The sequence below is a fragment of the Vidua chalybeata genome, chromosome 2, assembly GCF_026979565.1.
Source record: "Vidua chalybeata isolate OUT-0048 chromosome 2, bVidCha1 merged haplotype, whole genome shotgun sequence".
Classification (NCBI taxonomy): Eukaryota; Metazoa; Chordata; class Aves; order Passeriformes; family Viduidae; genus Vidua; species Vidua chalybeata.
This window is the reverse complement of record NC_071531.1, coordinates 15,291,356-15,306,412: the sequence shown is the minus strand read 5'-3', so window position 1 is coordinate 15,306,412 and position 15,057 is coordinate 15,291,356. Positions and strand designations below refer to the sequence as shown.

General features: G+C 38.1%; 1 protein-coding gene across 4 annotated transcripts in view; it reads right to left on the bottom strand.

Moving 5' to 3' along the window:
• The window catches only part of SH3KBP1 (SH3 domain containing kinase binding protein 1), a 210,228-nt gene that overhangs the window by 70,662 nt on the left and 124,509 nt on the right, over positions 1-15,057 (bottom strand). For all 4 annotated transcript variants that reach the window (XM_053935584.1, XM_053935585.1, XM_053935586.1 and 1 more), the window contains one exon: positions 9,556-9,752. In XM_053935584.1, coding sequence (XP_053791559.1) covers positions 9,556-9,752 — 197 coding nt within the window. The remainder of the gene's footprint in view (positions 1-9,555; positions 9,753-15,057) is intronic.

The window sequence follows — 15,057 nt, the reverse complement described above, 5'->3', positions numbered from 1 at the left end:
ACTTCTGTAAAATTTTGGACTCCTGGCATTTGATGCTGTTAGGCTGTCAGCTTCAAACCATTAATGAACTAAAAATCTGCCTTCCTAAAAGGTAATGGTGAGAAAGTGAACATAAGAGTTTAGATGAGATAGATGCTGCTGAAACAATTGGAGCAAGACATATTAGAACCACTGATGAGTAAAAACACTTAAGTAAATGAAATAAAAGGCAAGCACAGAATGAAACCCACACAGCATGCTCCCAGCTGCCTGATCTCAAAGCTCTGGAAGCATGCACATCAAAATGAGCACGATGAACATGCTCATTTTCTTTTTCCTCAAGCTGCAGATTTGTAATGCCAGAAGGTGCTCTTGTATCAAAAGTATTTTTTAAGCAGAAAGCCTTCTTTCTTCCCTGCTTTATTTTTCATTCTCCTTTTTTACTTCCCTTCACATAAATGGAACCATGTGCCCTTGCTCTCTTTGTCATGAATTTTACAATTTGCAGGTTGTGATTCACAATTAATTTCTGTCTCTTCTAGGAAAAATACTTTAGTCAGTCTGCACTGAGTGAATGAAATTCCTTCCTACTCTCCCAAGAGAACCATGCCTGTCTAGATTGCAGCTGGTAACTTGCATGATCCAGATTGCACCATCCAGCTTAGAAAAAATTGTTATAAAACCTCCCTCTTTTACAACAATTAGTGAACCTTAAAACTGCTACATGAATCTCCACTTTCTTTTGCAGCAGTAAGGAAAGCAGTGCAGCTACTTCTATCTCTGAGAACAATATAAGAATCTATGAAAACAGTAAGCAGGAATATCTCTTCTTTAATATCATACTCTTTAAAGTGGCAACAATATTTCTTTGCTCTTTTGTGAAAGTTATGATGTTGTCAACAAACTGACAAGTAGCTATTCAATGACATTTTTCAAATTCATTTATTATAAACAAAAGAACAAACTCATACTGTCATGCAGATTATCCCAGATTTAGAGCTGACAACAAATATTTATTCCATTTTGGAATTATACTTCTTCTTTTCTCCTCAGATTAACTTTCATTTTTTTAGATTTGTGGTTTTTCCCCTCACCTTACATCACTTAAATCAGAAGTTACTGAGGAAGAATAGGGAGATATTTTTATTTTAAACACTTACAGGGAAGACTGCAGAGCAACAGGTGACTCAAAACACAAATAGAAAATTACTTTCATCATGTGTTTCAGGTTTTTATCCAGCAAGTGCTTTAGGTACTGAGGCTGCTGCAGAAGAAAGTATCAGCTGTCCAGGTGGAGGGCTCTGCTCTTTGTGTGGCCAGTGCGTGGCAAAGAGCCCAGCACCCAGCAGAAAGCAGCCACCAGCAGCCCCTGCTTGGCCACTGGTCACTGCTGCAGCAGGACTTCCTCCCCAGGAGCTGCCCTCTCTCTCTCTCCTTGGCTTTTACTGGGAAGCTTTTCTAAAGCACTTAGCCAACTAACTGCAATAATATGAGCTCACGTCTCTAGTATTTAAGGACTATTTTAGAAACACAGAATGCCAAGAACCTCCTATAGAACACACACACACAAAGCATTCAAAAGGCTTCTTAGAAACTGGCCTACAGATTTTTTATCTTACCAAGTGCCTGGCTGATCTATGATCCTTTCACACGCATTTCCTCCTTCCTCTTTTCTTTATTTAAGGCAGAAAAAAAGAAAGACACATGGCACATTTTAGGAGAAAAGGCAACTCAAAAAACTTGTTGTTTCATTTCTACACATGGCTTATTGACTTTTGCTGTGAAAAGCCAAAGTTGAGGGAAATTTACATTTTTGTATTAAGCTCCCAAAGTATCTGCAAATAATCAAATAGTTTACTTGGTATCTCTCCATTCAGCTTTCTATAAAATTTTATAAGCAACAGTTGATTCTAGTTGCTTTTTTCTTGGAGGGGGAAAAAAAAAAGAATAATTTCCATGTAGGTTTTATTATCACAATATAATTTTCTAAAACACTCATTCATATCCATTTTCCTCACTTGGACAAATAGCACTTCACACAGAAGAGGAATTAGTAAAGCTCTTCCTCTTTTTCCTGCCAAGAAGTACAGTTTTCTTGGTGTATTTAGGAAGGAAAATACACAGGGTGGGGGTAGTGAATTTTCACTTACTAAGCAAACATTTGAAAGAGCAACACATCCTAAAGACTTTAAAACTTGTCTTGCTTAACTCTAAACATGTATTATTCTTTAGAGTAAGAAAATTGAAATCACATCATATAGAAATAGAAAACACGTGTGCAAGTTTAATGGCCAAACAGGCTGAAAGGAAAAAATGCAAGCTAAATAGAGCCAGGAGAGAATATGGTTTTCACACAAAAGTAACCCCCTATTCTAATATGGACCTCCATTGCAGGAATGGATTTCAGGATCCTCAGCACTCTTTTTCCTTCTTTTATCTTACTTACCCAACATCTCCAGAGTGTGCAGAAGAGCCATAGAACCCTACAGATGAAACCTGTGCTATGCAGAGTATATAGTACGATACATTTTTAAACAGCCACAGAAAGAAAACCCCAACTAATTGTAAAATAAATACCTCCTCTCCCATTGTGAAGCCAAGCTGCCTTTCAGCAGCTTGAAGTGTTCAAGAAGAGTCCTGGAGTTCTGCCCCTGCCTTGCATGAGCTCAGCTCAGCGAGAGCAGGAGCCCAGCCCTGACACTGACTCACGGGCCGGGCCATCCCCAGGAAACAAAAGTTCCACTTGTTTATTTCACAGGAAATCTGGACCTTTTCCTACCTCTGCTCACCCAAAAGCAAGAAGTTTCCTCTCCTTTCCAGTTTAGACTTTCCTTGCTTCTTGAGACCACCAGCTAAGAAAAGCAAGGATGTGAATGATAATTTACAGAACTTCTGTGAACAGCCCAGGCAGTAAATTTTGCAAATAACTCTATTGGCAAATGAGCTTATGACAAATTCTGAATGTATTGGTCTTTCTGGTGGGGGAAAAAAAAGGTTGAAATTTCATGTAACTTATGTATTTGTTTTGTCTTTTGTTTTTAAAGAAAAATGCTCAAGAAACTGAAATATCTTCAACATGAAGCTCTGTTCCATTAAAATCTTATAAATTCTTAATTCTGTCTCCCTACAAACATTCAACTTTAAAATGTCTGAATAAGGTCAGGGGAGGGAAAGACACAGATGATTTGGAAGAAATTAAAGATTTTTATTCAAGCAAGCCACAAGATACTATACACTCTCATTTTCATTTGACTATTAAAAAATAATCCTCAACTAGGAAAAGTATAAAGAAAGAAAACATTTCAGAAAAATTCCACAAGCTAATAAAGCTAAATAGGCAACAAAAGATGAGGGCATAGATTTCACTTCAAAGGTAAAGTGAAATCCTCAGTTTGGTTTACATTCATCAACCTTTTTATTTACGTAAATTTCAAAGTGGTGTAAGTAAATAAAAAGGCACGTAATTTTTTTTTGCATAACTATTTCTTCAGTTTTCAAAAGTAATGTATTCTAAGAATATCAGAAGTTATTTCATTAGAATTTCTTTATAATCTTGTCGAAGTTATTAAATGCAACAATTCATATGTAGTAATTAAAAATCAGAAATACTATCCAACAAAATCCAAATGGAGCAGAGGAAAGAAAAACGCATTTTACTGAGAAACATTAGGACAGTTTATAAAACTGTTAATCCCTAAAGCCTTGGTTACACTAATTTAGATATTTTCCGATCAATGTATATAAATTAATTTTGCTTAGGTAGATTTTATTGCTATTAATAAACATATCACATTGATTCAGGAACCACTCCTCTTAAACTCATCAGACAGTAACTAAGCTAGCTTGCCTGTCACTGCTGTTACCTTCTGAAGCATTTTCTCTGTACTGTTGAAACATGAGACAAAAGTTCCTAGAAATTCAGTTTACATCTCCATCAAGTATCTCTGGAACTCAGGAAATCAGCCTTACTATAAGCTATGCAAGCAAAGCATTTTGGGTTTTTTAACAATTCTTTTTTAGAATGCCTGTTGGGGTAAAGGGCCTGGTAATGGTACAACTGAAATTCAGAGATCTACAGTGACTTGCAAGCTAATGATCACCAGCTGGATCCAGAGCAACTTAAAACATATAGACTTTTATTGCCATCCTATTATGAAATAAAATTGCATTAGCTTAAACCTACACATCCTGTTTTTCTGACTGGAGCATCCTAAGATTTCCTAATCAAAACCATGACTGAAATAACAGGAGTTTTCCTTCCCACAGAGCACTCCTCCAGGAGAAATCAATCTGGCAGAAACCCAGTACTGCGCCGCAGGAGGACAGATCAGACCTTCCACTTTGCTTTTAGGAACAACTTGTGGTACTATCCGTACTTCTAACACTACTCTGCTTCTATTTTAAGATGTTCTGCAAGCAGTTTGAGTCAGAAACAGTTGAAAATACTTTCATGAATATGTTTGGTGTGTTTCTTTCACACTGACAATTTTTTTCTGAATAAAGTCCAACCGTATACATGTAAAGTCTTGTGGCATGGACAACTAACTTGCAATTTTTTAGAGTCAAATAGCTGCTTTAATTAAAAAAAAAAAAAAAGCCTAATAAAACATCACAGGCAGCACGAACCAGTGTGTGAGTAACATCCTCTGCCAAAAACCAGTAGTGCAGGCTGATGTGTAAGCTGAACCATGTCATCAATACCTGGACAACTCTGTTCAGACAGCTTGAACATTTTGGAAACCAAACTGACAGAACATGAAAGCACAGATGGGATAGCATGGAAGGGAAGGAAGCATACAGGAAATCAGGGGTCACTCTTCACTCACATTGCACAGTTCAGTGACTCAGCAGAGTCACTGCCAGCTGAAGTTATTGAATTTATTCCTCTCTTTAAAATTAATTTTGCATTTCCCATTCTATTCCCTTAGTGCTAGGTCCTGCTTTGAGTCTACCTCCCCAAAATAGGGCAAGCTGCTTTTCAACTCTCCCCTGACAATCTTAATTCCCCTACCTCTCCTTCTTATTCCTCCAGAATAGGGTAGTAAATCTTTTAAAGTATTTATTTATAATGTCTACACTGCCTCATGAACATCAGCCACCATTTGCAAACCTGTAGTATTTTTTCACATAATGAAAGACACACATAAATCCTGTTTCCACAGTGAACTCAAGGAATGGGAAGTTAGACCAGCAAAGGAGAGAGACCCTGCTGCAGGCAGCCCTGCTCTCATGACAGCTGCAGAAGAGGTCAGGGTCCTTCTTCCCCTGCAGCTTTCCTCACAAGATGGCACTAGAATAAATGGTTAGGACAGGGATGCCAGACTGTAGCAGACAGAAACTTCAAAGCAGAACATGAATGTAGCTTGAACAGATGAGTGCCTCCTCTGTTCCTACATGGAATTCGACAAACTGCTGATGCTTGCCACGTCTGCTGCTGCCACTGCTGATGGCTGCCTCTGAAGAAAGGAATGCCAGAAACCTGTGCTTTCAAGTGCAAAGTGCTGCACACACACTTGGTGCTCCCACTGCGTGCTCTCTGCCTCAGCAGGTGTTTTTAATAGTGTTGCTAGTCAGTACCAGGTGGTTTTGCTTGCATCATTTTTGATCCCAGGATTTTGAACACTGACTCCAACATTTCTATTAGGGGAGCAAGCACTTCCAAAGGCATGGGAGAGGCAAAGCAAGCGGCAGCGAGCCATGAGCTGCAGACACATGTAGCACACTCAGCCAGGGCTGGCCATGCACCACAGGTGCCACTTGGCAGCGCTGGCAGAGCTCAGGCACATCCTCAGCTGGCATAGGAACACAGGAGGAGCCTCCAACTTGTGTCTCTCAAAGATTTCTTTTTAAATGACAATTGAAAATTAAGGGGTAAAAATGTTTTCTGCAAGCAGGCAGGCAGGAACTGACAGAACAGGTGTGCAAAGACAAACTCTCAGCACAGTTTCTGGGTTCCCAGCTTGCCAGCTCGAAATAGAAACTTAGACCTTGCAGGCATTCAGTCTCAGAGTTTACAATTTTTTGTCTTATTACAAAGGACAGGTAGACTTAATAATTGACGAGAGCTTCTAGCCCCTCTAGCCCTTGTGTCTACTTCCATTAGTTCTTCTCCATTTCTCCTATCCAAAGCATAGTGAATATATAAAAAAATAAAAATCTCTGTATGAATTCAGTGCTTTGCAGTAAGGATCTCTAAACAGCAGTTAACAAGCTCTTACAAGTTGCTGACTCTAGAGCCATGATAGCCTCCCCCTTCATATTAAATCATTACAGTGTCTGCAATACTCCCTGGGTTGATGACTGAGTATATAATTTACACTACGTTGTGGTAAACAGTACTGTGATCTCATCAAAGGATGTTCATGAAATCTAGCTCTAATCAAATCAACCACTGCTAGCCAAAAATGAAAGTTTTGCCTGAAGAAAGTTACAAATACATCTCAAGTGGAAAATGTAAAAAATACTCCTGATAGTCTCTTCTGAAGTAAGGACAGTTTTCAGAAAGATAAAAACAGCTTTTTAAGACCTTTTATTTTATATTCACCTATCATGCTCTTTAGCATTTCCAAGCTGAAGCCTCAACTCACAAATCAACCCAATACAGTTAACTCAGACTAAGGAATGCATTGGTTGAATTAATTTTCCTGTACTTGTGGAGGTTTATTTTTAGATACAGGAGAGGAAAAAATGATAGCTTGTTAGAACAATGGAAGCACATACAGAATGTATTGGAAGGAAGTCCAACCTAGCAACAGAAGCTTTAGATAAGCTACTACAAAATGGAAAAGGAAAAAAAGAAGAAAGCAGAAGCACCTGTTTAAACGTGTTGAAGCTGCAGAGCAGAGGTGAGACATGTGAGACAGGCACTTCTATGTGACCACAAATATTGTGCTGCTTCAAGAGTGTTACCCTGAATTTTGTCAGGACACACAACCTGCCTGTATGCATACTGTATTTCTCCTAAAAACTCATCTGTTGGTGAGCCTTGACTATGACTGCACGTGACCATGACTTCAGTCACGTGCAGCATTGTAAAACAGTTCACTTACATTTATCAGTAATGGAAATTTGTCAGAGCCAAGCCTCAGTAATCTGATTTTGCTGATACACTGCCAGTGGTTGACTTGTCAGCACCAACAGGCAATGAAATTAACTACAAAGCATAAGTATTTGATTCTTCTATTTTTCTAAAAGCTGTGATAGCTCTGCTCAAACAAATCTCCCACAACTGCATCATTAATTTCCCTAGGATAATCTGCCTCTGTGATTTTAGAACAAATAACAGCTAAGCAATGATTTCTGCAAACCAATAAAACCAATGGGGTTTCATGCAATTCCTCAGTTTTGCTTTTTATTGAGAGCTTATTGATCACCTTAAAAAGCAAGGTTGATTATATCCCACATTGTTGCCACTGAGCAAACACTTGAAGCACATTAAACTGCTTGGTGATTTACAGGAGACCCTAATGGCATCTGCTTCTGCTCAGATGGCAGCAAACCTTTCTGCCTTCATGTTCCTGCCAATATTTGTGTAAAAGACTTTTTAACACCCCAGTAATTCTGTGTGAAATATGATCTAAGCTTATGATTCATAAAATTGAAAACATATTAGAACACAAAGTGATAACACCAACAAAATAAGACCCTGCTGATTCTTCTTTAGATGAGACTGACATTGTACATGAGAAATATCATGTTATAAATAATCCCCCATTATAAAATCCTCACAGTAGCTTACTGATGCTTTTTGAAAAATAACTGTTGTTAGGAAATATTTTAAATCAAAAAAGTTAAAATTATCATTACATCAATAATGTTTCATCAATAACTGTATTAAGAAGAAGCAACAGAGTTTTAGCGTTTCCAAACTACAGAAAGCTTAAAAAGAAAATAGAAAAGGGGCAATAGAGGAAAGCATTTTTTGTCCTTCTTCAGAAGTTTACAAGTTATTGAAAAACTAAGACTACTTGTAATGATAAATACACATAACAGGGCAAAGATCCCTTTAAAAACTACATTGCTTGAGAAAAATATGGACCGATTTGGAACTCTTCATGCATTGTTACACTTTGAACCAGTATGCAGAGCTATCAAGCTAAATTGGACCTTGCTAGTGATGGCCAACTTAATGCAGGATTCTCTTACACTCAACATTAAATGGTAAAGAACGTAGCAATGACAAGGGAGAAATTTCTTGCAGCAGGGAAAAAAGTGTTTAGGGAGGTAAATGGTCTGCAGTCCTAACAGATGTCTGTCACTGACTCATGTTTTGGTGCTGCTAGCAGGCAAAGACCACAGTGCTGAATCCTCTGAATGGCACCTCTCAAAGGTTAACCTAATCCTAGACAGGAAAAAAGCACAACAGGAAAGAAGTGATGCCTTTAGTTATCTACACATTTCAAACACTAATGATGGATTGTGTTTACAAAATGAAGCCATTATTTTCTACTAACCATGCCAATTTTAGGAGAACCTTAAGACATAGGAAGGAAGGGCTGTGTTATAAGTTTCCTGAAAATTGTATATTCCATTTTTGGCTGGGTAAAAAACCTGTTATTGTTTGTGCAAAACGAAGGTAAGACTTCACATAATTATAAAGTAGAGTAAGATTTTCCTTCAAGGAATGAAGGCCACTTCATAAGGACTTTTCAAAGACTTCAAATGAAAAGAAATGCTTCTGCAAAACCCCACATGTGAGTTAGGAAGTCCACCCAGAAACAGAAGGCAAACAGCAATGGTCAAGCAGTAATACAGTCCAGGTTTTTCCTTTATTTAGATTATTCCATTTCTTCCCTACCCTCTTTATACCAAATTAAAAAATGGTCACCTGCAAAATATTAACCAAATATCCCTCAGCATAATTTAGTTGAGAAGTTTCCATCTCTCTCTGCAGGACCTCCTCTTCTTCTGTACTACTGTAACTCAGGGTGGATGTGGGAGTAGGTGCTGTGCTATCAATCAGATCACTGAAATTATCTAGGTTGAAAAAAAAATCTTGCAGGCCAAAAAAGGTAGTTGCTATAGTGCCTGTTTCTACAGACAAGTGGACAAGCATGAATCAAAAGGTGAGAAGTTGCCACACCAGGTATCAAGAGACCAGGAGCTTCCTAAAATCACAGGAAAGATGTTCCTAAGATCACAGGGGGCATAGAAAATGTATCATGTAACTATGCAGAACTTGAGGCTGTGGAAGCCTCCTAACACTTCTCAGTGCATCAGGAAATGATGGGTGAGTGTGTTTAAGTGAACAAATCTGTTCACTTAAAGGAAAGATTTCACAGATTTTTTTTTCTTTGTCGTGACTTCATTGGAAATCATGCAATTCTTTTTTGTTTCCCTAAAGAACATATTTGAGAAAAATGATTTTTTTTTTTTTTAATTTTATCATGCAGCTAATCTCACTGGAATCCATTTTCTGGTCTGAGGCAAAAATAAAAAAAGCAGAACTTTGTTTAGAGAAAGATTAGGAAATAATGACCATAAAGCTTCATGTTTTGGCCAGTGACAGAACTTAAAACTTTAAGATGAAAACTTCTTTGAACCAACACCAAGAGACAAAGAAGAAAGGATACATACCTTATCTACTGGGAGGAAGTCATTTTCAACTTCTATTGACCTTGGTCGTAGCTTTATAGGTTTGTCTTTGAAGATGTCTCCAAAGCCAACACCTTTGACCTTTTTGGGTTGGATCGTTGTGCCTCCATTGGCTCCTTCTGATTTTGTACTGCAAGAGTCACCACCATCACTCTCAGAGCCTGTAGCATCTTTTAGGCCTGTGAAAAGGAGGGATGAAAGGTGTGAAACTCACTATTTTCAGATCAGATTGTGACTGGAAAATGATCCCTCCCACCATCCTCTCGAGGAAAACAAAACCACAAGAAACAGGTAGAGAAGATGCTCTCTGTGCCATGCACTCATTTTGACTTGGAAAAAGGACTTTATTTCATCACATGAGTGTACTGGTTAGAAATTACACCAATCCACAAATTCACAAAACATGCATACTCCAGCATCAAAACTTCACAAATTAGGATAGTGATTTCTTGAGTACCAAGAAAATCCTTATTCCTCAGGCAAAACCTCTTTGGAAGAGACCTCAATAAGAGTTAAATTCAGCTGTAAAGCACCTATTGTATAAAGCCATGTAAAGCTAACAAGCAGTCAGATCAGGCATGCTGTACCTTAAATCTGTGTGACTCAAGCCAATTATGCAATTAGTATCTAAAGCTACATTACCTAACTGGGAAATATAAAGCTGAAAGCTGTTCAAACAAATTTGCAATCAAATAAGCTGCATAATATGTTCCCTGCTGAAAATTAAACCTCTCTGCAGCATGGACAGCCTCATAAGAAAAGCACCCATGCACACTCTCCTCTAGGAATATAACAGATCAAAACTGACATTCTGATTTGCATTACTTCTTCCAGTGAATAGGAAAATTTGTATGCATTTATCTGAAAATATCTGCTGCTTGAATAGCAGAGGCCACAGATGCAATAAGGTGATGTTTCAGCCACTTTACAGAAGGGTGCATCAGCTCAAACAGCCACAGGCAGCAAAAGTGACCCAGTGATGTTTCCTTCCCTAGACCACTTAAATCTGCCTCCCTACATGAACAGTTTCCAGGAAAACCACAGCCATTGCTGCTACTACAGCACTAATTGTACCTAACAATAAGAAGCTCAAATCCTCACATTTCCCTAACAAGCACTCATGATGTCACAGACGTGGATCTTACAAGTCAAAGAAAGAAGAATTTCAAATAAGCTTTTCTTCTTAATTACTTTTACATCAAGGTCAACAAAGAGATTGCAATTGATTTTCATCATAAAAGGCTGACAGTACAGATGAACCACAGAAACCAGTGCAAGTCCTAAGGCCTCCAGGTACATCTTCATGATCCAGGACGTGAGACTCTCATCTGTTAAACGGGTTTCAAACCAGGGTGCTGCTAGGAAATGAAATCAGGAATTACATATCAGATCAGGACCTTTAGCCAAAAACAGGAAAGCCATGATATGCTGCCCTGAGATTTTGTGTATCTTTAACATGAAAGGAGTATAAAAGCAGAATTAGAGAAAGTTCCCAATTAGAAACAAACAGAAAGACTACAGACTAAACAAAATACTTTGGCCCTCTAGCCTCCTGAGTGGCTGCTCATCTGTTGTTGAACATCAGCAACATTTCTATTTCATCAGATATTCAATTCAATTCAATTCAATTCAATTCAATTCAAATCACACTGAACAAGTTATTTTTCCATAAGCTGTGGAGGATTGCAATTTAAATTAATATTAAATAATTATATTACAATACTTAATAATTATTATATTTATTATTAATAATAAAGTATTACAACACTTTAATTAATACATAATTAAATATGCAAAGGGCTTGATTTCTTTATGTTTTATTATTCTAAGGTAGGCCTGGGAGAAAACCTCAAATCTGTTTAATTATCATATTTATTATGGTAGTTAGAATGGTAGTATGCCTACCATCAGTAAAGTAAATCCTGTGCACTACTTCTCTTCCAGACCTCAGGAAATCAGTAACCAGGGAACAAACGAGTAACAAGCATTGACTGCAATGCTGATTGGTGCTCTGGAGGGCAGGAGAGGAGTGGTTATCCATAGCAGAGCCACTGCACAGCGTTTCCAGCAGAGGCACTCGGAGATACAAGGGTAAATTAAGCCAGACAGGTATAAATCTCCTCCGGCAGTGTGGCTAAGTCACTGCCCCTTTCTTGTTCCCTCCCATTGCTCTGATTTGGGCAGTAACTGAAGAAGCTGTAAGTTCTACCAGATAGACCTTCTCCAGCTTTGCAAATTATCAATCACTGAGGCCCTGGCTGAGATAGAAGCTAGACCCAACTTTATTTACCACTTCTAACTGCAAAGACGATGGTCAGCAATTGACTATAGTGAGTATAAAACTTCCACAACTCAAAAAACTCAAACAAATTGTAGTGATCATCATCTTTTAGCTGAACAAAGTATCTTGATATGGAAAATTACCCTCTGGCAAAGGTTTCTACTGTCATTCTCACCAAAATCTCAAACTATTCTGTGATGGAGGGAAGAAGCAGTGAAGACACCTCCCTCCAGAAGTAACTGATAAGAATCCATGACTGCTCTTAGCCACTCCCTAAAATGAACAGAAAATCTATTTTTAAAATAGATTAATATTATTAAAATAGGTTCTCTGCATCCCTAATTGTGGAAGAAGATCTGGACTTTGGTCAGTGGATGGAAATAAAATATGAAAGTAATTGTGAGAATTACTCAACAGGTCTCACATGGACCTCAGATCTTTGAAGTTCACATGAAAGAAAGATCAGAAACCTCAAGGGGATCTAATAAGAATAAAGTTTTTGTTTCTTTCTGGGTCATCACTTGTTTTTCGTTACAGCATTTTCAGCTTTTATGACCATTCTTCTGTGATAAGGCACCACACACTTTGTATCAGAAGCCTCACCTCAGGCTCACAACAGATTTCCCAAGCATCACCCATCTGTGCTTGATGATAATCCAAGAGTTGTTTGTTCTCTATACTGCCACAGAGCTGTCTCAGTATACAGTCCCCAAAATGAAAGCAACATAGGAAATAACAGCATTGCTTCTTTTCTCTTCTTTCTTTCTTTCTTTCTTTTTTTTTTTTTTTTTTTTTTAATGAGGACAGAATAGACTGAAGTGTGGCCTGTCCAAACTAAATTGCATTTGGGTGATGAGATACAAAGCTCCTTCAAAGTTAAAAAGAGTTCTTCCAGATCAGCTGGGAAAATGATGTAATTTAATTATTTTTGACTGACCCAAACTAAGCAGTTCTCTGTACTTAGCTAAATAAATCAGTAAGAATAAAAGCCCTGCTTGTGCTCTTACCACAACATGACTGGGGTCAAGAGACAAAGGGGACAAAAGAGAAGAACCGTATGCAGTGGAAACTGTAGAACAAATCAGATAAATTGAGGATCTGCAGTAACATTTAGAAAGAATAATGCATTGCTTGAGTACAGAACAGTCCTGCAGAAAATAGTCTAACATGCTCTTACTATTAAAGGCATTCTGAGGAGACTCACTCTTACTTTCCTGTCCAGGTACATGAGATACACTCTTCTGATTTGGACAGATAAAAAACTTGGAAGCAAGGATTTGCAACACTATGCCCATTCTGGCCTGATAAATTCTCTCCTCACTTATTTTTTCATGGGTTGTTCCCTGATACAATGTGATACATGTATCACATGTGTATGTGATACATATATGTGTGTGTATATATATGTATCAGTATATATCTATCAGCAGTTCCCTTGGTGCCCCTGCAACCTTGCTCGGGTGATCTTTCCTCTTAAAACCAGAAAAATACTCCTCTTCCAATCACAGTGGGGTGTTTTTAGTGGGGGGGCGTTTGTTTTTGTGGTTTTTTGGGGTTTTTTTTTGTGGGTTTTTTTTGGGTTTTTTTTTTTTTTTTTTTTTTGTTCAGCTTTTCATGAATTTTTTTTGCCACTATGCAAATAGCTTGTCTGTGTGGCAGAACACAGCTGGCTGGATAGATTCTCCAAAAGATAAATGTAGCCTATGGACACAGCTGGGATCTAGGCAGGAACCCGAATGACACTGACTGTCAGATTATGAATTTTAAGTATGAAATTTTCTTCATGAAGAGCTACAGCTATTAGGGAGGTTAGGCTGCTAAATGAACATTAAAAGTTGGAGAGAATTTCAGTGGTCACAGTCCCCCTCTCTGCTGACCATCACACCCACTCAGCCTTGAGACAGCTGTGCTCTACCACAGCGATGAGCACAAGGGTGAGGCCAGCAGCTCAGCAAACTGCTCTCCTCAGAAACACTGAGAACATCTTGCTCTTCTTGTAAGCCCATTAAGTACTCCAAACAAAGCCAATATAGGATAAAAGCTACAGTAGTCAGGCTTCTCACTATTTTTTGACACTTTTTTTTTAACAGCGACTTCTCTAGAATCTGTCAGCTCTCTGTCAGCATTTGGAGAGCTGACAAGCTAAGAACATAACATCAATAAGGTGCTCATTAACATGCTTACTATCACATCAGTCTTAACAGCAGGAAAGTTTTTCAGAACTTTAATATTTCTCAAGACATATTTCTCAAGTCTTTTGGCAGTGTCACTCCAAATTTCTGGCTCTATAAGCAAAACTGCTATTCTTTTACCTAGATTTATTGTTGCTGAATCATCTGTACCACCACAAGGTAGAGCTCAAATCTAAGCACTGGTTGCATTTTTCTAGTAAGCTCCTTGAAGTCTGAACAAGGGCACCATCACCAGCAAGAAGTTAAAATTCCCAGGGGCCGACTGTTCCCAGCTTTTGGCTGGAACAAGATATGGGTCTACAGCTTGTTAAAAACACTCAGAATTTTGATTCTTTATTGATTCATGCTCCTTACAAATGCAAGCTCATTTAGTATTCATGAAGATTAAATTTTCTCAAAACTGTCTGGAGGAATTTCGCACTTCACATATTTTTTCCTCTATGGGTACAGAAGAAAGATTAGTTTCCTCAAGACATTTCAAACACACCACACTCCTACTACAGCAGTTACAGGTCTTTTGAGAGCAACATTCTGAAATGTCCCAAAACAGATTAGCTCAAACAGGGATTAAAAAGAGACCACAACATCAGACTTAATTCAGAAATGGCCTCTCAGAGCTGTGCTGGCATCAAACCAGGAGTCTACATCAGAAAGATAGTTAGGGATGATAAAGGGCTGTGTAACTAAAGCTGTTAAAACAAAAATAAACAGCTGTGGTAAAATTAACTCCATTCAAAGCAGGAAATAAATTATTTCTAAATAGCTCAAAATGGCAGGGGAGAAAAGGAAATACATTCTAAGGTTACGGAGCTTTCTATTTTGAGCTATTATTTGGCAATTTAATTTTTGTTTTTTTATTCTGAATTGCTCTCTCTCCTGACAATTTATGGCCTAGGCAAAAGATGGACCACGGACACAGTAAAGGCCAGTGGTGTTCTGGTCCTCTAAGCACTTCTCAGCTTTGTTAAGCGATGGCAGCTGTTCAGAGGCACACACCTGAGACGATGCAAA